We start from the raw sequence: 23,563 nt of genomic DNA, 5'->3' as shown, positions 1-23,563 counted from the left end.
TCGCACAGTCTACGTCTTTGCCGTCGTCGACTTCGCCTACGACAACCCATGTTCCGCCACCCATCCTCGTCAGTCGCGCACATGGCTCTGCAGTAACGTCGTGCGCTCTCTTCAGACATAAATCACACATTTTCCTCGTCACATCAGGAAATGACGAGTGGATCAGATTGTGGCGGATTGTACTGCGAAAGGCAAACTCCGAAGCTGGAGCTGAAACTGCAGCACAGCATGAAGGCGCTCTGACGGTCCAGAGGATAAATAGAATCAAGACCAATGTTGCAGATGCGTCGAGTATGGCGGTGCTTGATGAAGGCAATGGTGGTGGCGATGCGAGGGTGTTGGTCTGCGGAGTGGGCATGGAAGTCATACGTATAGCTTTGAATGGGTGATAGACAATCGATAGGCATGATGGTCATTCGTCCGCACCCAAGTGTCTGCTGCTGTGAGTTTGCACAGGGGCGATTGGCGGCCAAGCGATCCATGGATTGTTGCTGGAGCAACGCGTGTCCCGATGCGGCTAGTCGTCGTTCGCGCTTTGACAACACAACACGGCAAGCACGTCCACAACCTCGACTGAACCAGTCTCACCCCAGACCGACAACGACATACCACCAAGACAGCGAACATTGACAGACATCATGGTCGCTACACGTCGCGGTGCGAAAACCGCCCCAGAGGTCGCCTCTGCACCCCCCAACACGCTCAACGCCCCTCCCAAGCGCGGCAGGAAGAAGGCAGTCGAGGAAGCTGCTGAGCCAGCGCCTGCCCCGGCCAAACCCACAAAGACAACTGCTGCGAAACGCAAAGCCAGGGCTGAGCCTGAGGATGTTGAGCCGCCCATGGCCAAGAAGACTGTTGCGACAAAGGCCGCGCGCACCATCAAGGTCCAGACCAGAGCCGCACCCGCCCCTGCTCCAGCAGTGAGGGCGACGCGTGGTCGCAAAGCCGAGGAGCCTGCCGCTACAGAGGAGCCCGAAGCCATTGAAGAGGCCCCTAAGCCAACAGCCGCCCGTACGCGCAAGATCGCAGCAGTGAAAAAGGCACCTGTACCCAAGGTCGAGAAGCCTGCTGTCGCCCCAGAGCCTGCCGTCGAAGAAACAGCCAAGCCAGCATCAAGAGCTGTACGCAAAGCACCCGCAAAGAAGACACCCGTTTCCAAGAAGAGCGAGCCTGCATTTGTCGACAAGACCGTCGCCAGCGAGCCTGCTAAGCCAGCTCCCCGTACACGCAAAGCAGCAGTGCCAAAAGCCTCCGCACCCGCACCCGTCATTGTACCGAGAGCCACACGCGGTCGTAATGCCCCTGCAGTCCCACAGGAGTCGCCGCTCAAGGCTCCGGCCCGCAAGCTCACAAAGAAGGCTGCTGTTGTCACTAAGGCGAAGTCTGAGCCAGAGCCGGCCGCTCAAACAGTCGAGGAGCCTGTTGCGGAGATCATCGAGCAATCTGTTGTAGAGGCAAACGAACATGCAGACATGGAAGAGGTGGAGCAGCCTGTCGTGGAGGCAATCGAGAAACCGTTCGCAGATTTCCCTACCTACCCGACAACCCCCTCCCACATCACTGCCCCCATGACCTCAAGAGAGGGCATCGCCGAGCTTCCCGGCTACCCCACGACTCCCTCGCATATCCTCGCACCTTTGTCGAACAAGGCCGCTCTTACCGAACTCGCAGGATATCCCACGACACCTGCGCATATTGCTGCACCTGTCGCAATCGCTACACCCGAGGTTCAGGCCGAACTCATCGAGCATGGGTATAATGATGTCGCCATGAGCGATGTTGAGGAGAAAGAAGCAGTCGACCAGATTGAGGCTTGTCATACTTCTACAGCTGCTGAGAGCGCGGTCGAGGCCACAATAGAAGTGCCAGAGGGCCCTCAGCACGTCGAGAATCCGCACATTACTGAAGAATTTGACTGCCAGGGCCGCCAGACTACGGCCGATGTCTCCTTGACACCGGATGCAAAGACCCAGGTATCGGTCCAGCTAAAGACACCATACTATGATGCGACGCCCGCCCAGCGTTCGTGTTCGGAGATTTCTGGCACTCCACCTGCACAGATCGTCTGGGGCGTCACCGATCAGGAAGCATTCGAGGAGCTTCCTGAGGCGTACCCTGCCACACCCGCCCACATCATCGCGCCCATCACCTCCAAAGCAGCACTGGCCGAACTCCCGGGTTACCCCAAAACACCAGCTCATATCAGCGCGCCTGTGACCTCCAAGGCAGCATTGGCCGAGCTCCCCGATTACCCCAAAACACCAGCTCATATTAATGCACCAATGACTCCACGTCGCGCTCTCGCTGAACTGCCCGACTACCCCACAACACCAAGCCTGGCTCTCGAGGCTGCTCTCCAGGAAGAGATCACTGCTTCAGTCAAGAAACAGACACCGTCACCTATACGATTCTCAACTCTGAAGAACGACTCATTCGATCTCGAGGAACCAAGCGAGCTTGCCGACTTCACTGAGCTCACTGAAGCTAGCAAATACAGTGAGATCGCACTCACAGACACAGCTGTCGAGGCTTCTCCTTTTATTACTAATCCAACCATGCATCTGGCTCCGCTCAAACTTGCACCTACTTTTGCAGCCCTCGAGCCAGTGTCACCGAAGAAGTCCGCCTTGCGATCACCTCAGAAGGTCATGGACGCTAAGACTCCTAAGAAGACTGTCGCTTGGACAGACGTTCCAGCAGACGAGAGCGATCTATTCCTCTACGAAGGCATCCTTCAGGGCATGGTCTTCTACGTCGATGTCACACGGAACGGTAGGGAGCAGAACTTCTTGTTCCGCGGTCTGCTCGAGGATCTGGGCGCAAAGGTAGTACAAGACATATCGCATGCGTCTCTTAGCCACGTTCTCTTCAAGGATGGAAGCATGTCCACACTGGAGAAGTGCCTTGAAAGCAAGGGAGCCATCAAGTGTGTCAACGTGGGGTGGGTGTTGGATAGTGAGTCAAACAAGAAGCGTATGGACGAAGACCATTACCTGGTCGACCTATCCGTTGCGAAGCCAGCCACTCCTCTGCCTACTACTACGGCGAAGCCATTCACACCTTTCAAGACTCCTTCCAAGTACGCGCTACCTCCTTCATCCCAGTGCAAGATGCCTAGCACTCCGACAAGTTCAGAGTTCGATCGCTCTTTCAATGACGACAAGGAAAACTGCGAAGTTGGCATGTTCTTCGACGACAAGAGCCCGCTTGCACCTCGCACACTTCCCGTCAAGAAGTCGTCTTTCTTGTTCAGCAGATCAGCCATCAAGACCCCATCAAAGTCCATCTTCCTTGGGGCGACGCCATCGAAAGCGACCTTGTCGGCTATGAAGCCTGCGCCTCAGGCCTTCACCACTGTCAAGAAGCGCCCCGCAGAGTCTTCCTTCTTCAACAGCTCCCTCGGTCCACCCAAGAAGCTGCGCCTCTTGTAGTCATGTCATCGATTCTGCTGGCATTCAAAATGCTTGTTTTGTTTACGGAGTTTGGAATATCATGCAGGCATTGGGTAGGCGTGGATGGATCAAGGTGTTTGGTATCCGTTTCGCAAAGTTTCGGTCGTGCTGTCGTCATCCCTGTCATCCCTTCATCGCGGCTTGAGGGTTTCCATTGAGTGCTGCCTCCCTTAAAGGGTTGGCCTTCGTGGGAATCCAACATAGCCAGATGAAGGGCGCACATATGGCGTCTTTGCATACCTTGGCTCTTGCTTGTTCATTGTCTTTCTCTTGTGCGGTTACATAGAGTCTTGCATGTTATGGATGGACGATGCTGTACGAAACACAGTTGAGCATTCTTGGCGTTCCTGGACACACGGGCACTCCAATGGAGACGACCACGATTAGGGTCACCTGCTTTTGTCTTATATTATTGTCTCGTTTCGATACGAATGACAGCACGAATGCTCCATGCTTTTACTCAATGGGTTGGGCTTGCGTAGGACCCACTGTCAACTGGCGGTCTGGCGAGTGACTAGTGTAATTCATTTATTGTACTAGCATTACTTCTCATTCGAGAGCGCTGGTCGTACGGGTATGAATGCAGTCCAATATCGTGCAGACGCAAACGCATCGAAAGTATCATCCCTGCAATATGTGCAGGAAATGCATACTTCATCCTTGATGATACCCAGCTCTTGCTCATGCTCTTATCCTAACGTATACTTGCACACATCACTCATTGAGCTACTAATTAGAGATCATTCGGGGTACAGAAGCACCTCTAGCCACATTTGCTACTCGGGTCAAACAAACCCCCAAAAACAGGCTATCGCGACGCCTAAAGTATATCAAACCCGTCTAAACCCAACAACAACGTAAAGGCTATAACACTAAGAAGCACTGTTTGGATCAAGCACCTTCTTCTATCACCAGATGCTCTTCCTAGTCGTCACCCAAGATAATCCTTCTTCTCCTCCAGCCACTCAACGGTCTGACGCTCTCCCTCTCCACCTCTCTCCCGCCAACCCTATGATAGCTTCTCCACTTCTCCTGCTCGGTCTCCTTCTCCTTCCCCTCGAAAGGAGAGTCGCCCCAGAAGCTATCTCGTCGTGTACGGGTCCTTTCCCGTGAGGTAGACCGCTCACGAGACTCCCAACGCTCATCCACCCACCACTTCTCACTACGATGGAAAGGATCGTATGAGGGTGAGAGAAGCGAGAAAGTATGGTGATGGTGCGACGAGTGTGGACGGCTGAACTTAGCGTTGATGCTGAGGCGGAAAGCTTGGTCGTCTGGCTCGGAAGAAGCGGCGCGGTCTGAGGAGTATTCGTACGTACGTCGTGTGTCGTAGCTACGGCGTCTGTTCTCGTCTTCCGCATCGTTTTGGGGGCGCCGAGTGTCAGTCCAGACGTTGAAGCGCTCGAGTTGAGAGGGCTGATCCCGTACTGTTAGGGAGCGGGATGACCTGACTGGCTTATGGTTGGACGAGTAGGGGTAGTCATCATGGCCATCTTCGTCATCGAGATCTGAGAGTGTGATGCTCCGCCGGTGTTTGCTGGAGTCGTGATGAACGAGAGGACGTGAGTAGTAAGATTCATACTCTGGAGCGCGCTCGCGGGTGCGAGTACGCGTTAGGTGCAGGTATGACATAGTCGGCTGCCTGGTGCGGCTGATTAGTCAGGCCTTGAGATGATGACTGTGATTTGGTAGGTATGGAATGATTGTAATGACAATGCTCAGGAGAAAGTTATGCGTTTTGCAATGTCAATGGATTGCAGGCACTTATATTCGTACAGGTGAGGACTGGAGAAGTAAGCCCACTGTCCTCCAGAACCCTCTTATATTATCTGACGAAATGTTTCAACTGCCTAGACGACTTAGAAATCACCTTGTTTGGCTAGCATGGGCTCCATGAATTTCAACGTGCACCGCCTCTTTTTCTGCGGCTCGATTGTGGCTTGTGCAAACCGCTCCAGGATTTGATTGGCTGCGCCCACTGTCGGCGTGCTCCGCGTGAACGATTATTTACCGATGAGTTCCTGACCGCCAGAACATTGAGGCTTGAATGGAGTCTTCAGAGTTGCCTAAGTATATGATCCTAAGGGCCCCTGCAGTGTGTATCGTGGAAGGGTCATGGCAGCTGAATGTGCGGTCGCCACTACGAGGCTGTGACAATGTGGAGGTGTGGGGGCCGAAAACACGACGGTGAACGTTGGGTTTGTGTAATCAAGGTGCGAAAACGTAGCGGGTAATCTCCGATGTTGAGCTGGATGCCTACAGCATAACTCCATGTTGTCCCGATGTCTATGCTGATGTCTCTGGTTATTCGCTCTCGTGGGTACCTCGCCGGTTGGAGCTTACGACGCTCAAAGGGTCATGCGCTTTGGATGAATCATTGTTTGGGTCAGGGGCTCCTTTTTCAGCCTTCTCGTTAGTAAGGTTTGGTCAAGAACAGCGAGTATTGGTATGACGATGTCGCAATTGAGAGATGGGCAGTGAAGAGCATGACCAAAATTATGATCCATGTAGGCGATGTCCTTCGTCGCAGTGGCAGTGACTCATCGGTTGCGCACTTGCACGTCGTAGTCATTCGGATATTGATGTCTCCTAATCCAGGAGGCCTGCAATAAAGACTGACCAGGCGGTTGACGCACACTGATTGAAGAGCATTGGGAATCTTCCCCATGTGACCCTTACGAACAAGTGTGCTGCCTGGGAGGTGCCATTGTTGGCCAGCCACACAGATAACGTCACCCAAAACCTTCGTCCTGTTTCTCACGGATCTTCGCTGCCTTCTCGTTCGGCTCATCGCCTCGTCGACTGCCTACGCAGCTCTTGTACCTTTCTCTCTCCAGCTATTCCTGTTGCTTCTCTTAGCGCTTCTCACGAAACAGCCTTATCTGCAGGTTCGGATTTCAGCGCAGTAGTCAAATTAATTAGACTGATTAAACGTAGACAGTATTGTGGCTTATAAACGTCAGATTAGAAGCCAGACGGTTGGCCTTACATTGGTATACAAGATAAAAGCCGAACAGGTCTACAGACTACATAAAGATAGAAACTTGCAAAGCAGGTTACTTAGTGTTAATGTAGGCTCTAGGGTGTTAGACTTTCATTAGGTTAGTGAAGGCGTAAACGTACTGACAGCACGTTCGGGACTGGGCTGTTAGTCGCTACGTCTGCGTGTGTGAAGAGACGGAGGCAGCGCTTGAGTATGCATGCGCTATACCAGCCTGGTTACAGGATCACACAGGGCACGAGATACGAAATCAATCGTGATTCATGGGTCGCAATCAACAATTAGAGGTCTGTCGTGGAGGTATACAATACGGTACCTAGGTATGTTCGAGGATATGTGTGGGTGTGAGCCATTGCGTATGCTTCTAGAGCGTAGTGTATCCGAGCGTGCTGAAAAAAGAATGGACGTCTTCGCGTTCCCTTGAATTCGATCCTTCTCGTTGGTGGTATAATTGCATCTAGACGCTTGTGCATTGGAGAGGCGGAGGGATTCGATGCCGGTCAGCTGCAACGCGTTCTTTGTACCGCCACTGCCGCGATAGTGCATGCAAAACACCTGGAAGCGTCGCCATATAAGGCAGGTATGGGTCCTAGTGCTGATGTGAATCTTGGAGGATCGCTGAACCGTCGCTGTCGTTGGTCGTAAAGTTGCAGCGTGGTGCATGAGACTTCGGAGATTGTGACAACGCCCGGCAGCGCTTGGCGTGCTCGTCGACGTTCGGCTAGCCACGATGAGGCTTGCCCTGCGGCACAGCGCGCGAACTTACTCACTTCGAGAACATGGCGGGACGCAAGGGGCCTGAGTGTCTGAGGGCGCTGGAGGCTCTCGCTGTCTCCTTACCAATGCCAGATTGACGGCATGAGGGAGCGCCGCACCGACATGTACCTTCCGCCAGAGCTCTTGACGCTATTATTTCTAGCGAACGCCGCAGCAGCTGTCCCTCGTGCGCAACCAACATCGTACCAACTTGAGGGCATACACGCTGATTGCAAACAGAGACCTCTTTCTTACCCAACGTCACCGAGATTGCTCCCACCCAACAGTCGACCGTATCGATCGCGGCGCAGATAACAGAACCGTCCGATGCCACTGCTACCGAGAGTTCTGTAGATCGGGTCGACGTGAAGGTCGAAGTGTGTACTCTCGACGCCAGCAGCTGTTGTTCTATCGATCCGGGTAGTTGTGGTGGCTTGCAATGGATTGTTCTTCCGTCTGCCACAGGTTGGGGACTGACGGGTCCAGCTACCGATCGCCTCGTGACACTTACTCCGACCGCCACGACTGTCACGACGACTCGGCCGACCATCCTCAACCTCGACACCAGCGTCCTCGTATGGGGGACCGAACAAGAAAGCGAGGGCAGTGCTGGACAGCCGGGCCTCATCATAGGACCGAGCACAGTTAGGGCTTCGAACACGATAAGAGAAGGACCCGGTGCTACAGGATCGGCGCAACAGCAGATAGAGCAGCACAGTCTCCTACTGCAGATAGTCTCTCAGATTGGGCGCGCACCATCGAATGTGCAGCCAGCTCAACCCGCATCTCCTGCGACAGAAAACCCTGGTCAAACTGTAGCGCCCATCGATAACCATAATGGAGGTGATAGTGCGCTTGCCCAGCCAGCAACCACTCCCGACTCTGGCATGGCGAGCAATACGGACATGATATCTCCACCACAAACAGCGCCAGCAGTAGCCATTGGCGAATTTGTATATGGAACACAGACGTTAACGCTTACGGCTGGTCTTAGCACCAACATCGGGAGCAACTTCTTCCCTACCTTTGTAGGATTAACGACTGACGCCGAAGGTAACACTTTGGTCTCGGTCTTTTCGGACGGAACTGCTGTCATTGCCACTGTGCGTGTTGCGCCTACTACAATGGTTGTACCAAGATCTGGCTTCGAAGCAAGTACCACTGATGCTGCAAATCCTGGTGAGCAAACTGGCGGTTTGGCTACTACCTCCAGCAAGGAGGCTGGAGCAGGGAGGAGGCGTAAACTGGAGTGGTGGATGGGTGCCGTTTTGGGCGCACTTAGCTTCGGAGCGATGTTCTAGTAACAGGTGACATGAGCATTCGATTCATGCCGCCCTAACATAACGATGTTCTAATGAACAATAAGTCGCGATCATGCGCGCAATCACCTGTCAAACTGCACACTCATAGATTCCCGAGCCTCCACCTTAGACAAGCAAGAAGCTAAACAGGCCTGCAGCCTACATGAAGATCATGATGTATAAAGTAGGTAACCTTACGTTAACGTAGGCTCTAAGGTGTTTAGTTTTTTCCTTAGATAAGGTGCCTCTGCCGTGCCCTACTACTTGGTCCACCGAAGCCGGCTCCGCTCTCTGTTGTCTCTTGCTCGCGCTCCTGGCTGAATCCAGCATGTGAGAACCAAGAATCGAGGCTGGAGAAAAGGTGATAAATTCAATTGTGTGTGGAGGCGGGAAGGACGGTAGTTCATGTCAGATACTGGTTGTTTTCAATGCGTCTTTCGATAGTAATATTGTCTATGCACTTGCTGTCAGTAGATACGGATAACTAACGAATCTTGGTTGTGTTCATTGCTTGAACCCATGGTTTCCAGAAATCCTCAATACCGCGCTCGTAATTCCAACCAGTCCAGTTGTAGTTTGTCATACCCCACGTATCTGGGAAACCCTGAACACCCGATCTGATTCTGTACGAACCAGCGATAGACCACATCATCCAGCTGATGTCGTTATCGATGGTGTACTCTTTCAAGCAGTTTTGTAGTGTGTTGTTGAAGAGTGTCTCGTCTTGCGCACTACCGAACTCGCTCAGGATGACTGGTGTCTCGCGCACAGCCTTCGGGCAGTCACCCGTAATGTTGCAGGCGGCTGGTGCATCAATGCCCAGAGCATTGAAGCCGTTGCGGTAGAAGTTTGCCTTGACGATGTCGCAGGTGCCCGTGTCGATGTCCTCACTCATGCTGTAGAGATGGAGTTCCCAAACAAGCTTATCAGCCCAGGGGTGATCGTCGAGATTGAAGTACACTGGCTCCCTCCTCGCGGCGTCGCGAATCGCCGTGCACTTGTAGCATGGAGCGGTGAGAATGTTCTTGCCGCTAGTGAGTGCTGACAGATCTTGCCCGTACTGCATACCTCCCCAGAGGATGAGAAGATCAGGGTTGGCCTCGTGGATTGCGTCAGCGCCAGCGGTCATATTGCCGACGAGAGTGTCCCAGTTGTAATAGAGATCCGTGACGTTCCAAGATTCGCGCAGCTCGTTGCGAAGAGACATACTAACTACGTTTGGGTGATCCTTTGCCCAATTGGCAACATAGGAAAGACCGCGGCGCCAGTGCGTTGCGTTGAACTCAAGGTCGTCGAACCATGCGGTACCGTCGATGTGTGAGCAGCACCACTGCGCTTTGCCTGTGTGCACATCTGGGCTGATGAAAATGCCTTTGGTAGCAGCGATGCGTGCGATGTCGCTCCAGATCTCGAATCGAGTGGTCTGAGCTGTCCAACCAGGGTTCTTCTCGATGATCTCGTTGGTTACTTTGGTGCCGTTCACATAGCCCAGGGCGTTGATGAGGCCAACCTCGAGTGGCACGTCAACGCCGTTTCGATCGTAGATTTGGTCAATCATCTCAATGGCGTAGCCCATGCGGATGTAGTTGAAGCCAACACCCGCGATGTAATCAAGAATCTCTTCCGCTGACGCCCACTCAAGTCCTTCAGGAACCATAGTCTCGCCTACAGAGGATCTCAGTTTCTTGCAGTGGGGCATGAGTCTGAACTTGATACATACCACTCATTGGCCAGTTAACACCAGCCCAAGTCGTCTTTTCGCCATTGCTATCAACAATATCTCGGCCTCTGGTACTGTACGGACCGTTGAAAGATGGAGACGTGCTGTTCGTTGCCTGTCGACGCGCATTGTACCGGAAAGCAGTGTGGCTCGAAACTTCGGGCAAGTATCCTGCCGAAACGACAGCGCCAGCAAATGCTGTGCCAAGTAAAACGCGCAGTCCCAGCATGGTCAGTGAATTGAGTGATGCCTTGCGGGGTGTGGCATAGACACTGGGTACATTCGGACCTTTATACTTCTCGGTACAGCCATCGTGAACAGCTAACTGGGAAGAGCCTCAATGCCCGTCGGTAGGCTTGCTCAATGTAAGCCAAAATCCGATGATCATCGTCACTTCTCGCCGGGTTGTCGGATAAAAGCTGTCCGAGTAAGGGTACATCCTCCGCATTTGCGGGGAAACACACGAGAAATTAGTACTTGGCAGACTGACGCTCTCACCACGGAGATTCCGCCGGCGCAGAGCCCAGCGGAAGTGTTACGCTTTTCGAACTAACAGGTTTAGCTCGGCTTTTGGTCTTAGGCACTCAAGACTCAGTTTAAGCGTTGCTGTGAGCCATGAAGGGTGCCGTTCTTCGGCTATACCTAGGGAGTGGCTTATCTTATCGACACGTGCAGCGTGTTCCTAGCGCGTTTCTGAGTCCCTTCACGCCAAACGACTTGAGCCCGCCCTCAATGAGACGTCATCTTTCGCACAAACCGTCATGGACGCATTGTTGGAAGGGCTTAACGACGCGCAGAAGAGCGCGGTGACAAGTCCCGCCAATGTTGTTCAAGTGCTCGCGCCGCCGGGGTCAGGCAAGACCAAAACACTTACAGCACGCGTCGCGTACCACATCAATCACGAGCGACTACAACCATGGAACATCATCGTATGCACGTTCACCATCAAGGCCGCACGGGAGATGAAGGAAAGAATCAAGGGTTTTGTTGGAGAGAAACTTGAGGCGAAACTGATTTTGGGTACCTTCCATTCGGTCGCGCGTCGCTTCCTGTCTCGGTACGGTCAAGAGATTGGGATTGATAAGAACTTTGGCATCGCGGATACTAGCGACAGCACAGCAATATTGAAGCGTATCGTTACGCGCCATCAGTACACAGTAGAGCCTGGCCATGCTCGCTCCAGGATCTCCAAGTTGAAAGCCAAGGGCATCACGGCCGACGACTTTCGCAGGACAGCTAAGAATGTCAACGATAACGAGTTTGCCATGGTATATTCGTCCTACCAGGAACACTTAGCCGCCTCAAATCTCCTCGACTATGACGACCTCCTCGTCCGCTGTGTGGATCTGTTAAGAAAATCACCATCTTGTGTCTCGACGATACAGGCTGTACTCATTGACGAGTATCAGGATACCAACAACATCCAGTATGAGTTGATGAGATTGTTATCTCAGAAAACAAGACGTATTACCATCGTCGGTGATCCGGACCAGAGCATATACAGCTTCCGATCAGCCGAGATCAAGAATTTGCTGCGGATGCGCACTGATTACCCAGAATCAGTTGTGATCAATTTGGAGAACAACTATCGATCTTCGGGATGCATCCTAAGCTCCGCTATGGCTGTCATAGAGCAGGATGAGAGTCGGCCACAGAAGTCGCTGATTGCTACCCACGGTGTCGGCGAGCAACCCACTCTTCGCCATCTTATATCGGCGAATGTGGAGGCAAAATGGATCGTTGAAGAGATACACCGGACCAAAACGCTTACAGCCGGGCTGTTGAGCTTCAATGACTACGCTATACTTGTGCGATCGTCTCCACTCACACTACAGATTGAGAGAGCGCTCGGACAAGCTGGAATTCCGTATCGCATGGTCGCTGGCACGAAATTCTTCGACCGTGCGGAAATCAAAATCATCTTGGACTACCTCCGTGTGATAAGCCAGCCTGAACACAACGATGCGGTAGCGCGTGTCATCAACGTACCTTCTCGGAAGGTCGGCGATACTACTGTCAAGGCCCTTCTCGAAGAAGCAGAGATCAGGAAAGTGACCTTGTGGAAGTTAGTGCTTGACGTGGCTCAAGGCAGGAGAAAGCCGGAAAGCAAAGTGTCCGCCCAGGCGCAGAAGGGTATTGAGCAGTTCGTCAATGTTATCATCACCTCTCGTGAGAAGCTTCTTCCTGCTAAAGGCGAAGACTGCAACCTGCTAGGTCTTATATCGCACGTTACAACCAAGATTTCTTTCCAGTCCTATCTCAAGCAGGCGCACAAGGAGAACTGGCAAGATCGATGGGCCAACGTGGAGGAGCTGGTGAATCAGGCGACACAAATGGCTACAGCAGTCGCCAATGGAGAAGAGATCTCTGACGACGCCTTGCCAGCAGTAGAAGGCATCGAACAGCGGCACGACACTGCAGCTGATATCTTGTCCAAGTTTCTAGCCAATGTCACCCTCTCGAGCGCGGCAGACCAGGAGGGCAGTGAACTAGACCAGGTCACCATCTCCACCATTCACGCAGCAAAGGGTCTTGAATGGCCTGTGGTCTTCATGCCTGCTGTTTACGACGGATCCATCCCCCATTCCCGAGCGGACGATCACGACGAAGAACGGCGCTTGCTATATGTTGGCATGACTCGAGCACAAGGCTTACTGTACTTAAGTTGCCCAGTCAAACAGTCGGGCCAGGAGCAGACGACACTTTCGAGATTCATATCGGATCGGAAAATCCAAAAGCTTTTCAGCAATAGAGGGCCAGATCTTGCATTTAAGAGGAGTACCGTACCAGAGTTAGCCCGCATCCTTCGCAGAGAATGCCCATCATCTGAAGATATGAAGACAGCTCTCTGCTTGTTGGAACGTCCAGAGGATGACCAGTACCCAACGACTCGGGAGGAGATTGACGGAGATGACCCAACATGGGCCGCATACAGTGGCAAAACCAACGGTGCTGGGCTAGACCAATCTTTCAAGCGGCGTAAGTTGGAATCGTCAAGCTCTCTGTCTAAAGACTCAGTAGCATCTACGATGAACCGAACGTCTGCTTTCTCGACAGCGACAACCACGATGCAGAGTGTAAAAGCCGGGTTCACTAGCGCACGAGATCTTGGAGACCTACAAGCAATGCAAAGAGAAGCAGAGCGGATTCGCACTCTAGCCAGTGCTCAATACGTCGAGGCTGGTAGAGAAGTCTACAAGGATGCGAAGAAGGCAGAAGCAAAGCCTGCGCGCGCAAAGGTTGTCAAGCCACGTGCAACTGGTCAAGGTTCCATTACGAGTTTCTTCAAGCGATCAAACAGCACGCTGTCTGAGGAAACCGAACCACCGCCATCTTTGGACGCGCCGTCTTTACAACGCTCGCAGTCTTCGTTTGCAACCAATACTCCACTCTACGATATCTCCAACACTCAGCCCGCTGTCTCACGTCCACCACGTCCATTCCAGCCCCTTTCGATACCCAGTCACAAAGTTACAACCCGACCTATCCTCACCAAGCCGAAACGTGCGGAGCCAGAACCTGGGATGGAGAACACGCGATACGTTCTTTTGTCCAGCTCACCGCCTAAACCTGACGCGGAGAATACATACCAAGCAGAGAAAGAGCTCGGAGAACCGGCAAGTCCAACGAAACAAGCATCGTCATCTTTTAATTCGGCAGCGGGTTTCCGTCCGGCGTCGACATTTCATACAACATCAATGAGTCAGGTACAAAACCAGTCGGCACAGAGGAAGACACTGGGCGCGAGGAGAAGCATGCAGCCGTGGAGTGTAAAGCACAGTGCTATGCCGAAGCCACGGCCACCTTGATGTACGTTTGGGGAGGCCTATTCGGTTTTTGCGATGAGATAGATTTGGTTGCATGGATCGGCGTTACAGCGCTCAGTCACGTTGTTCAGTGGCATCGTAGTCGTTGGTTGTTGTCCGTATTACTATCTTTCACTATGAAAGGCCCATCATGCTGTACAAATGAACTGCCCCCTACAACACTGCGAAAGCACTGCAGTACGATACACTGCTATGCTGCACACCCTCCACCAGACTGCTCCTCTCATATCGCAGGAACTTGAATGTGCCCTTTCCTTCACCTAATTCACGTAGCTCACCTGCCTTCTCTACCGCGGCCATGAACAGGCCGATCGGATGTCTTCCGCACACGGTGTTGCCCGTCTTCTTGAGCTGGTCTAAGAATCGTTTATGTGACCTACTCTCCACAGCGTCGATACTCTCGTGATCGACAGCGGCAATGCTTTCGTGTATGGGGTAGTCGCTCGGCACAGCAGAGCTTGATTTCAGGTGGGTTGCCGCTGAACCGTCGGGTGGCTGGTAGTACGTGTACCGGAATCGGGACCCCCAGTGACAGAAGTCAGATGAGATGACGAAGACATTGTGGGGATCGAAGAGATAGGGAGCGAGCATAGAACCATAGTATGCTTCGAGGGCTGCCTCAGTATTGCCGACCATGATGGGAACCAGAGGAACAGATTTCGAGTCGTTCTGGAAGCTCGTGTTCTTGAGCGACAACATCTTGTAAATGTAGGGCAGGTGCATCTCTAAGCTGTGTTCGTCCTCGTCGGTTCCCTTTGACATGATTTCCAGATCCCAGTCTTGCTGTATCTCCTCCACCAGGTCTCTGTCTATCGTGAGGTCGCCGAGCGGTGTACGGTACTTGTCGCAGCCTGTTGTCGCAGCGCCAGCGAGATAGTAGTGGTGGGAGGGGCCGAGGAGGAAAACACGTTTGCTATAAGCCGTCAGTATGGCAATAAACCTCCGCTTCATAGTCTTGCACCCACGCATTTGCCCAGTCAGCGCTCTTGTAGACCCATGCAGCAGCAGGCCCTGAGTACGAGTATCCGGCATGCCTGCATGTCCATGAGCCTCATGTTCTCTATAGCTTCTTCAGGGAGCCTACGGGGCGATGATGGCTCGCGCATCCGGCGTCGGTATTGAGACTTGGCCCTGCTGTGAGGAAACGGAGCCGATAGGCGTGGTGGTAGCGGGAACGTCTGCGAGCCAGCCGTCGAGTTGCTGCGATAGGAGCTGTTTATTGTCCGTATACCAGGAGCCGGCGTGGGTGGCTTTGCGGGTGACCATGGTGGGTTTCGGGTATTGTGCGACGGAGCGGGATGCGCTGCTAGAGATCTTGGGAGCTGATATCGTGACGTTGTATCGAGTAGTTGGTGTTGGGAGCGTGAGGGGCAGTGGGGTAAGCTGAGCGCGACCTTCGTACAGCCGACGTAATGCCTTTGCCTGCCATCATCGCCGCTGGGAATGTGCGAGGGACATCTCTAGACGCCAGATACAAAAGCCCACCAAGCCATGCTCCATGACGCCTGCTGCAACGAGTGCACAGCAGGTCACGTGTGGATGTTCGGTGATGTTGCCCAGGTGCCCGGTCGGAGGGTAGTGATGCAATTGCGATCCCGACACGCCATCACGCGACGCGCTCGCGCCGACAATTCGCGTCTCCCAGGCCAGCCACTTAGCATCATCACTCCCCGTTTCATCCCATCTCGCTCTCCTTTCGCATATCGCTCTACGAACCCGTAAATAAACATTTGCTGCCATCCACACACCACGAATAATACCCCGTCATTTATCGCAACCCGTCAATACTTCAATCCGCAGCCATGGGCCTCAAGCGCAAGCACTCCTCCGACGACTCGCCGCTCTCCATGTCCAGCTTCGGCGCCGTCTCCACACCGGATGCGCAATCGCCCATGTCTTTCATCAAGGGCTATGACAAGACGATGGATACACATGCACATGCGACCTCGAGATCCAATGGCTGGGACTTCATAAGCGCGAGTCGAGTCAAGAGCAACGATTGGGGCAACCGCACACAGAAGCGGGTTCGCGACAACAGACCCGACGAGCAAGCGATACACAGTAAGGCTTATTGACTCGGTGATTCGAGCTTCTAGTTGCTAATCGTATCCCAGAAAACACGCTGAACATGCTCTTCGCCGCGCAACGTGAACATCCAGAGGCCGCGCCCATCCCGTCCGACGCTCTTCCAACACACCAGCCATCAACTTTGGCCTCGTCGAAACCACAAAAGTCTACGCTGCATTCTTTCTGGAAACAGCTACCCGCGCCGCCTGTTCAACCCATCTTCTCAATGCCTGTACAGCAGGACCAAGCTTCCTCACAAGTGCCCCGATGCGAAGACTGCGATACACCATTACATGGTGAGCGAGACGAGATGGATGTAGACATGGATATGGACATGGGTGGAGCTGTGGCGCATAGTCCTTTTGCATGCAGCGACTGTGGGCGAAATGTATGTGGGACTTGTGCGGTTGTGTCATCGACGAGGCATTGCCTGCAGTGCGCGACCAGTGGAAGGAATTTGAGGCGGTGGTGGTAAGAGTGGAGTGTGAAGATAGTTGGATGGTGCATAGCACGGCCATTGTGGGCAGCATAGGTTCCTTAGCATTGTTGTATAGCGAGGCGTACAGGTGTCAGCAATGGGATCACGCGCTGGCCAGATAACGGTAGTATACCCCTTTCATATTCGTCATTAATTCTAGCCAAACATATGATACAAATTCTACACGATCTATCTCTGCACATGTGCAGAAATCTCTCAGACTTGACCAAATTTCAAGCAAAGCATAATACAAGATACACGACAGTTCATCACCGTCTCTATTGTTCTACATAAAGCTTCCCAGGCTCAAAACAATAAGTACCTCCGCGGTCTGGTTTGAGTTTTGTGGAAAGCGGCAATAAGTGCCGCGGCATTAGTGCAGGTGGTGTGAGAACAACAAGCTCTAGCTCTAGAGAACGAGAAGTAGTGTGAGTAACACATGTTCACAAAGTGAGAGCGTGGTACCTAGGTAGCATGTACTTAGACATACCTTATACAAGGAAGAAATTGAACAGCTGCTCTACTGTCTACATTGTCTTAGGGGATATACAAACTTCAACTAAATAGCCACTCTGCTGTTTACATTGCCTTAGGGAATACACAAACCTTAACTAAATAGCCACTCTGCTGTCTACATTGCCTTCGGGAGTGTGTAAACTTTGACTAAATAGATACTCTACTGTCTACACTACTATAGAGGTTAAAGTTTATATACTCCCTAAGGTAATGTAGACAGTACCTAGGTAGAGTAGCGGGTCAGTTTCTTCCTCGTATGAGGCGGACATTACGACGAATTGCAAAGAAGCGAATTTGACACTGACCCCACCAACCCCGCTGCCGCCATTCATCAGTCCGCGCATGGGCTGCGTTCGCCTAATGACCCAGTCAGCAGCTCCAGGGATCTGGTCTACTGTATATTAACGCATGAAATTGAAGTTTTTCCATCAATCGCCTCTCAAGCGAGCGTAGTCTAGGTTCGTTCCCTTCTCCAACTCTCTAGTGCCTTTCTAACGTTGAACTAGTGGTTATGATGTCTGCTTTACATTCTAAATGTAAAGTTACGCAGAAGGTCGGGAGTTCGATCCTCCCCGCTCGTATGAGCTATTGCATCATTCTTTTTGTCTTTTTAGAGTGCTTCTACAGCTGTCCTAGACGTGTGGTTGTGGAGTCCCCTTTTTGCAATTTTGCCATCACCAACAAGTGGAACAACCCCTCTTTCCCTGGGTCAATTCTGCCCTCGCTTGAATACAATGGTTACACGCATATACTGCATATTTTTGTACTTTGTCTATATCCTGTACGTCGTCCCTGGCGTTCTGGACAGTTGTGAGAAGTTTGCCGAAATCGGTGACTTGGACCCCTCTTTTTTGACTTTTGCGAACATGATGCCCCACCACTTTGTGGGCTTGCTCAAGTCTAGGCGTCATGCTTCTTGACGGGGCAGCTGTTCGTTTAGAAATAATTCAAATGACAACGTCGGATTCTTCGAGTGCAGCGTGAGTAGCACGGTGATTGCTTTATAAACGATGTAACAGGGGAACTTGTCATATTGCACCATTTGAAGCATCCACAGGTTGTGTAGTGTACGTTGATCCACTATCGTAACATCATGGAGCATGCGCTCATTCGATTCTAGGTAGTGGTTATCACTTCAGATTTTGACTTCACCAATATTCTGATAACCCCGGTTCGGTAAGACATTTCCTCTGCTGTGACCTCAAGACTTGTTCCTAACGTTGAGAAGAACCCGGGCACGACCTTCAAGACTTCTTTTTTGCTCATTGTTGTTTTCTTTTGTTCTTTTCATACTCTACACAGAAAATATTGTTATCAGCAAGCTGTGTTCTATATTTTAGAGATACCAACTGCATCAGATCTTGTGCTCGTCGAGGCAGAATGCAGTATGTAGCTCCAGGATGCGATACTCCTGCGTACTTGCGATGCATCCAGGCAACAGTAAGCTCCCTCGTGCCATCATGCTGGGTTTGCTTGTAGATCAGTGCCATGCGCGGTCCGGGAACCTTGTCTCTCAGAGATATCCATAAATACATTGTGTTAAGGGACTGAGAGCATGCTTCGCTGTGCAATTCGCGATGACCGTTACTACCTAGGTATAGAGGAAGCTACCACACGTGCCATCTCTTTTACGTGACACATGAGAAGCACTTTTTTACATCTACTCCAATCTTTTAGGTCTCCACGCGTAGATACTACCTACCTAGATCTGGAGTTCTATACCACGTCGTAGCCGTGTAGCATCTCTTCGCTTTACAGAGTGTTATTCGGATTTGCAGTCGACAACCGCATCGCATGAGCCACTGACAAAAAATTGATAGTGATGTAAACGTCTGGATCTCAACATGCTGTCAAGAAACCCGAGGTATCCATGAATGGTTAGTAAAATAATGGTATTGGGTGGCACCGTCATGTCCGCATGACAGGCTTAACTCCGGTGAACCTCAGGCTCACCACAGCCCCATCTCACCAACCCACCATCCACCACCCACAATGTCGCACACGCTCTTCACCAAAGCGCCTTCGCTGCGCAATGTAGCCCAACGCTCCGTCCCGCGCCAATTTGGCGCCTCGTACCACAGACAGTCCTCCCCGAAGATGGCATCCGGCGCCGCGCCCATCCGCACTCTCCTCCGCCAGACGACGCTCCGTGCAAGCGCAATAGCAGCGCAACGGACGTCCTACCCGGCCACGCAACAGTTCTCCTACCAAACCTACACACAACAGTGCTCACGGTCGCCGTCCCCACCTCCACCATACCAAGCACGCAACACCTCCATCCTAGCAGCGCCAAACCAGTGGACGCGCTTCACCACACCCTACAACACCCTCTCCGCCGTCCGCACATTTACTTCAACGCCACGCGCTAAATTCGCATCCGCCACGTCGTCAGCCCCATCCTCGCTATCTCCAGAAGCTCAACAAGCGGTTGAGGAAGCGATTGAGGAAATACAAGAACTCTACGGCACGGCCAAAGACGAGTTTGAAATTGCGTCGGAAGAGAGCGAGAAGAACACAACTTATGCGCCTGACGATCGGGCTGCAGCGAGGGAAGAGTTGGATAGATTGCTCGAGTACTACAAAGGGGTTGTTGAAGGTGAGGATAGGCCGGTCGCAGATGAAGTGAAGAGGAGGGTGGGGCAGAGGATTAGGGAGCTGGAGAATGCCGTGCTGGCTATGGAGGAGGCTGCTACCCATGGCGATTAGATTTTCGTTGCACCATTACCAAACAGAGAGGCAATTGTACATCACGGTAGAGAGCATGGAATTACATCAAAGGGGTATTGCTCGAGGTGGTTGTAATATATAGTCCAAGTCAACTCTATGAATCGCTAATTCTTTGTGGATATTTCATGATAAACTAAAAGCTAGCTACTGTCACGCCAAAACGCCATACTGCCTTGTGTAATACCGACTAAGCGGTCGCTACTCGAACCTAGTCTGACTGGCTAGATACTCGAATTCTGGGTGCGGATGTTTGGGGCGCCTCTCTTGACCTCCATGCAGGATGGCGTCGAGCTCATCTCTGAACTGAGTTGGGTTTGGTCGAGGATCCGCTGCCTTTGACCGAATAGGCACTTCCCAGTCACTCTTGCGGTTCTTCTCATCCATCTCCTCGCGCAGGATCTTGACCTGCTTCTTCATCTCTTGCCACAGCTCTAGCTTGTCAAGATCAGAGTCTGGCTCCGAGGCAGGGTCGTATATGTCGCCAAAGGGCAGTCTCCGTGCGAAGTTGGTATGCAGAGTGCCGGTGGTCGATTTCATCGGATCCTGGGGGCCTGCCCACCTCTCTGCATCGCGGTCGGCGTCCTCGACGCTCTTACCACCCCGCGCGGCAATAGCAAGGAGCGACGCAACGAAAGCCTCCTGCATGTAAGCAAAAGAGAACTTGGGCGTAATCTCGGCAATCTTTCCACAGAGCTCGTCGGGGAAGTCGAGATCCTTGTTGTCTTTGAGCTTTCCCTGCCAGAACTTTGCGTATTGCATGCGCTGATCATAGTCAGGGTTTGGGAAGTAGTACTTGCGATCGAAGCGGCTAGGCCTCTTTGCAATTCCTGGATCCAACCTATCTAGGTGGTTTGTGGAACCGACCATCAAGATGCCGTCATTGGACTTCAGACCATCTACCTCATTGAGGAAGTATGATCGTACATGGTCGCTGACGATTGAGTCCAAATCCTCAAAGACAAGGTAGCAGGGCGCCTGCTCGCGAGCTTTGCCAAAGATCTGCGCTAACGAATATTCAGGTCCACCGAAAGAGGTCAGGGTGCGGACGTAGAGGGTGGGGACGGCGAGTCTGGAGTCGTCTTCCTTGCCGCGCTGGTATAGGCTGTGCATCATGGCCTTGATGCTGATGGTCTTGCCGTTTCCGGGGGGTCCGTAGTAGATGACACCGCGCTTCCATGGCACCTTCAGGTCTTCGTATGTCTGTCTGCCATCGAAGAAGTTCTCCACATCTGCGATGAGCGCCTTCTTCATGTCCTCGTCGAGGATGACGGAGTCCCATGTACTCTTCTGTACGGAGCGGTACAGCTCCGCGCTCTTCTGCCAGTAGCCACCGTCAAAGACCCAGACCTCGTTGTGCAATTCGCTACCCCACTTTGTCGCGTCCTTGATCAACTCATCCACCTTGTGCGATGCGTTGGAGAGGACATAGTGCAGCGTCGGGCTTGGGTAATACGACCCTCCGTCGCGACCTTCGGCAATGTATAGGATAGCCTCCTGGTCTTTCCACTTGTACATGTACTTGCCAAAGATGACACGTTCGACCATGTAGCCAGGACTGGGGTCGAGCCTGTGGCTTGGGGGAGCATAGGAGCGCCACTTGACTCCAGGGCCGTAGACGGGGTCCGTGACCGAGTCTTCGAGGGGCGTGACTTTTGCGAAGCCAGCGGATGCGTATGCGAGGAGGTTCAGCCGTCCCTGAGGCGCGACGGTGAGGTCGAGGTTGGGGTATTGCGATCGGATTGCCTCGATAAGGACGACATCGGTGTTGATGCGCTTGCCCGACGAGTGGTCGAAGTAGGAGAGGGCGGCCATGTCCTCCTGGGACGTCGTGTTGTCGGACATGATGGACAGGACAGACTGTGTGTGGTGTGAATAATTTGGGGCGTTCAGGTTATAACTCCCTCACGCGTTCAAATGACCTTGTCTGCCTAAACCCCGAGTACACCTGGGCAGGCAGCTTGGAGCTTGGAGCTTCCCCGCGCTACCTATCGATCGCCAACCCATTACGTAGCCAGCTTTCTGCCCGGAGACGCGCCTCACCACCTGGGCACCAAACCAAACATCGCGCACCAGCTTCAAGGCGCGACTTGATGTTCCCGACAACGCGCTCGGTAGCTTTGACACCGTATTCGGCCCTCCTTTGCTTGCCGGTGTCTGTGTTGGTAGCGAGATGCGCCAAGCAGGTGACAAGCCGGCAAAGAGGGACAAGAAACGCCACCTCTCTGCCCATGTCCTCTTTGTTGCGACGTCCTCTCGTCTTTTCGACCTCAAAAGCCATGCTTCGAGGCGTAATAGTTGTCTAGCAACCACAAAAACGTTATAGGTAAGTTGGCGTCAGCCAGACAGCTTGAGGTGTATGGTTATGGTCAGCCTTGGAGCCTCCAAGGCTCGCTGCTGCTTTAGCCAAAACTCTGCAACAAGTTGAAACAACGACAAACAACATTGGACTTATGTACCTCCTCACACATACGCTTGTCAAGTTACCTGATGGCTACTAGGAATGGATACTGAGACTCGTCAGTTCTCGGCGAAAAGACACCCGCGACTCCCGGCCGGTGTATGGATAGCAGCGTGCCGGAGGACCGCGGAAACCACTTGGCCCCTCGGTAACTGGCGGGTAACCAGACTGTCTTTCCGCTGTCCCAGACTCTCCTGACTCCTGGCACGCTCTTACGCAGGGTCGAAGTGGAGTCCCCAGATCTTGTCTCTCCACAATCTGGGTGGACCCTTCTTCCTCGTCTCCGAAACCTTCTGGCAGTGCGGCGGGACCGTAGCCGATCACCTCAGGCAAACATAGGCATGACATATCAGCACTTGTTAACTGTCTGTCGTGTGGATGCGGCTTATGGAAAGACCGGCCTTTCTCTTGTCTCGTGCAATACACGAGGAGCTTGCTTGTTTCATGCAGGTACCACAACGCGCCTCGACGGCGGTATACCTAGATCAATATTGTCGCGAAGCTCGGAACACCCAACATAAATTACAAGCAGTAGAACGCACTCTATTTATCAGGCAAAATGATTACTATTCTAGAGAGCTTGTACAATATGCATGTCTGTAGTACATGCGGGTTTCACAATGAGAGCAGAGCCTGATCATTGCTGGGGCATGTTATTGACAAAAGTCAAACAAGAAAAAAACCGAACAGGTCCGCCGCCTACATCAATACAAGAACCTACAAGATAGGTGACCCGGCGTCGATGTAGGCTCTAGACCTGTTCAGTTTTTTCATGAAGCACTCCAAGCAATGCCACCACAAACATTACAGATGCACCTTTACAGTGCTTCATTAGCCTAAAGTGCCACGCAATTGCGCCATCTCACTGTCTCACGCAATTGACATGGATGCCTGGAGTGATCCGTTGTCGTGGAAGCCCTTACACATCAATGTTGTTGGATCTTTGTTTCCATCCTCTCGCGCGACCTCAGCCATCTTTGACAATGAAGGCACTACGAGGACAATTCATTTGTACCTTGCCGGAACAGCAAAAGGCTCTGAGACGGCATCAACCGCCACGCCTGGCATACACACCACTCCTGTCGCGGACACAGCAGACACGGAACGGCAGGGTGCAGGTGCAAATGACTTCACATGTGTTCCCGCTGGACCGAGGACGTGCAACAGCCAACCTGCGTCTCAACCGCACCTCTAGGATGGGTGGTGAGCTGCTGCTCCACTAGGGGGCCCCACGCAGCCCCGGACGGCCAGGACATGGCG

General features: G+C 52.6%; 8 protein-coding genes and 1 non-coding gene across 9 annotated transcripts; 6 read left to right on the top strand and 3 right to left on the bottom strand.

Moving 5' to 3' along the window:
• Nucleotides 1–405: 405 nt before the first annotated feature.
• On the top strand, nucleotides 406–3,431 carry J4E78_007544 (uncharacterized protein; the record flags this gene model as incomplete). The annotated part of the gene is made up of 2 exons (XM_049368149.1): nucleotides 406–411; nucleotides 594–3,431. 2 exons carry the CDS (start codon nucleotides 406–408, stop codon nucleotides 3,429–3,431), a joined length of 2,844 nt encoding a protein of 947 aa, XP_049219803.1.
• A 3,880-nt stretch (nucleotides 3,432–7,311) lies between these two features.
• Nucleotides 7,312–8,510, top strand: J4E78_007543 (uncharacterized protein; the record flags this gene model as incomplete). Its single annotated transcript, XM_049368148.1, has 2 exons — nucleotides 7,312–7,396; nucleotides 7,450–8,510. 2 exons carry the CDS (start codon nucleotides 7,312–7,314, stop codon nucleotides 8,508–8,510), a joined length of 1,146 nt encoding a protein of 381 aa, XP_049219802.1.
• Nucleotides 8,511–8,994: 484 nt separating this feature from the next.
• Nucleotides 8,995–10,237, bottom strand: J4E78_007542 (uncharacterized protein; the record flags this gene model as incomplete). The annotated part of the gene is made up of 2 exons (XM_049368147.1): nucleotides 8,995–10,175; nucleotides 10,231–10,237. The coding sequence occupies 2 exons, from the start codon at nucleotides 10,235–10,237 to the stop codon at nucleotides 8,995–8,997; spliced, it is 1,188 nt and encodes a 395-aa protein (XP_049219801.1).
• Nucleotides 10,238–10,991: 754 nt separating this feature from the next.
• J4E78_007541 (uncharacterized protein) lies at nucleotides 10,992–14,039 on the top strand (the record flags this gene model as incomplete). The annotated part of the gene is made up of 1 exon (XM_049368146.1): nucleotides 10,992–14,039. The coding sequence occupies one exon, from the start codon at nucleotides 10,992–10,994 to the stop codon at nucleotides 14,037–14,039; it is 3,048 nt and encodes a 1,015-aa protein (XP_049219800.1).
• A 171-nt stretch (nucleotides 14,040–14,210) lies between these two features.
• J4E78_007540 (uncharacterized protein) lies at nucleotides 14,211–15,323 on the bottom strand (the record flags this gene model as incomplete). The annotated part of the gene is made up of 2 exons (XM_049368145.1): nucleotides 14,211–14,970; nucleotides 15,142–15,323. 2 exons carry the CDS (start codon nucleotides 15,321–15,323, stop codon nucleotides 14,211–14,213), a joined length of 942 nt encoding a protein of 313 aa, XP_049219799.1.
• Nucleotides 15,324–15,859: 536 nt separating this feature from the next.
• J4E78_007539 (uncharacterized protein) lies at nucleotides 15,860–17,029 on the top strand (the record flags this gene model as incomplete). The annotated part of the gene is made up of 3 exons (XM_049368144.1): nucleotides 15,860–16,118; nucleotides 16,172–16,420; nucleotides 17,010–17,029. The coding sequence occupies 3 exons, from the start codon at nucleotides 15,860–15,862 to the stop codon at nucleotides 17,027–17,029; spliced, it is 528 nt and encodes a 175-aa protein (XP_049219798.1).
• A 579-nt stretch (nucleotides 17,030–17,608) lies between these two features.
• Nucleotides 17,609–17,703, top strand: J4E78_007538. Its single transcript has one exon. It is a non-coding gene; the product is annotated as a tRNA-Val (tRNA).
• Nucleotides 17,704–19,110: 1,407 nt separating this feature from the next.
• Nucleotides 19,111–19,824, top strand: J4E78_007537 (uncharacterized protein; the record flags this gene model as incomplete). The annotated part of the gene is made up of 1 exon (XM_049368143.1): nucleotides 19,111–19,824. The coding sequence occupies one exon, from the start codon at nucleotides 19,111–19,113 to the stop codon at nucleotides 19,822–19,824; it is 714 nt and encodes a 237-aa protein (XP_049219797.1).
• A 219-nt stretch (nucleotides 19,825–20,043) lies between these two features.
• J4E78_007536 (uncharacterized protein) lies at nucleotides 20,044–21,849 on the bottom strand (the record flags this gene model as incomplete). Its single annotated transcript, XM_049368142.1, has 2 exons — nucleotides 20,044–21,746; nucleotides 21,846–21,849. 2 exons carry the CDS (start codon nucleotides 21,847–21,849, stop codon nucleotides 20,044–20,046), a joined length of 1,707 nt encoding a protein of 568 aa, XP_049219796.1.
• Nucleotides 21,850–23,563: the final 1,714 nt, after the last annotated feature.

The sequence above is a fragment of the Alternaria triticimaculans genome (genome assembly GCF_023758025.1).
Source record: "Alternaria triticimaculans strain BMP 0046 chromosome Unknown scaffold_12, whole genome shotgun sequence".
In the NCBI taxonomy this organism is placed as follows: Eukaryota; Fungi; Ascomycota; class Dothideomycetes; order Pleosporales; family Pleosporaceae; genus Alternaria; species Alternaria triticimaculans.
This window is presented reverse-complemented; position numbering and strand designations above follow the sequence as displayed.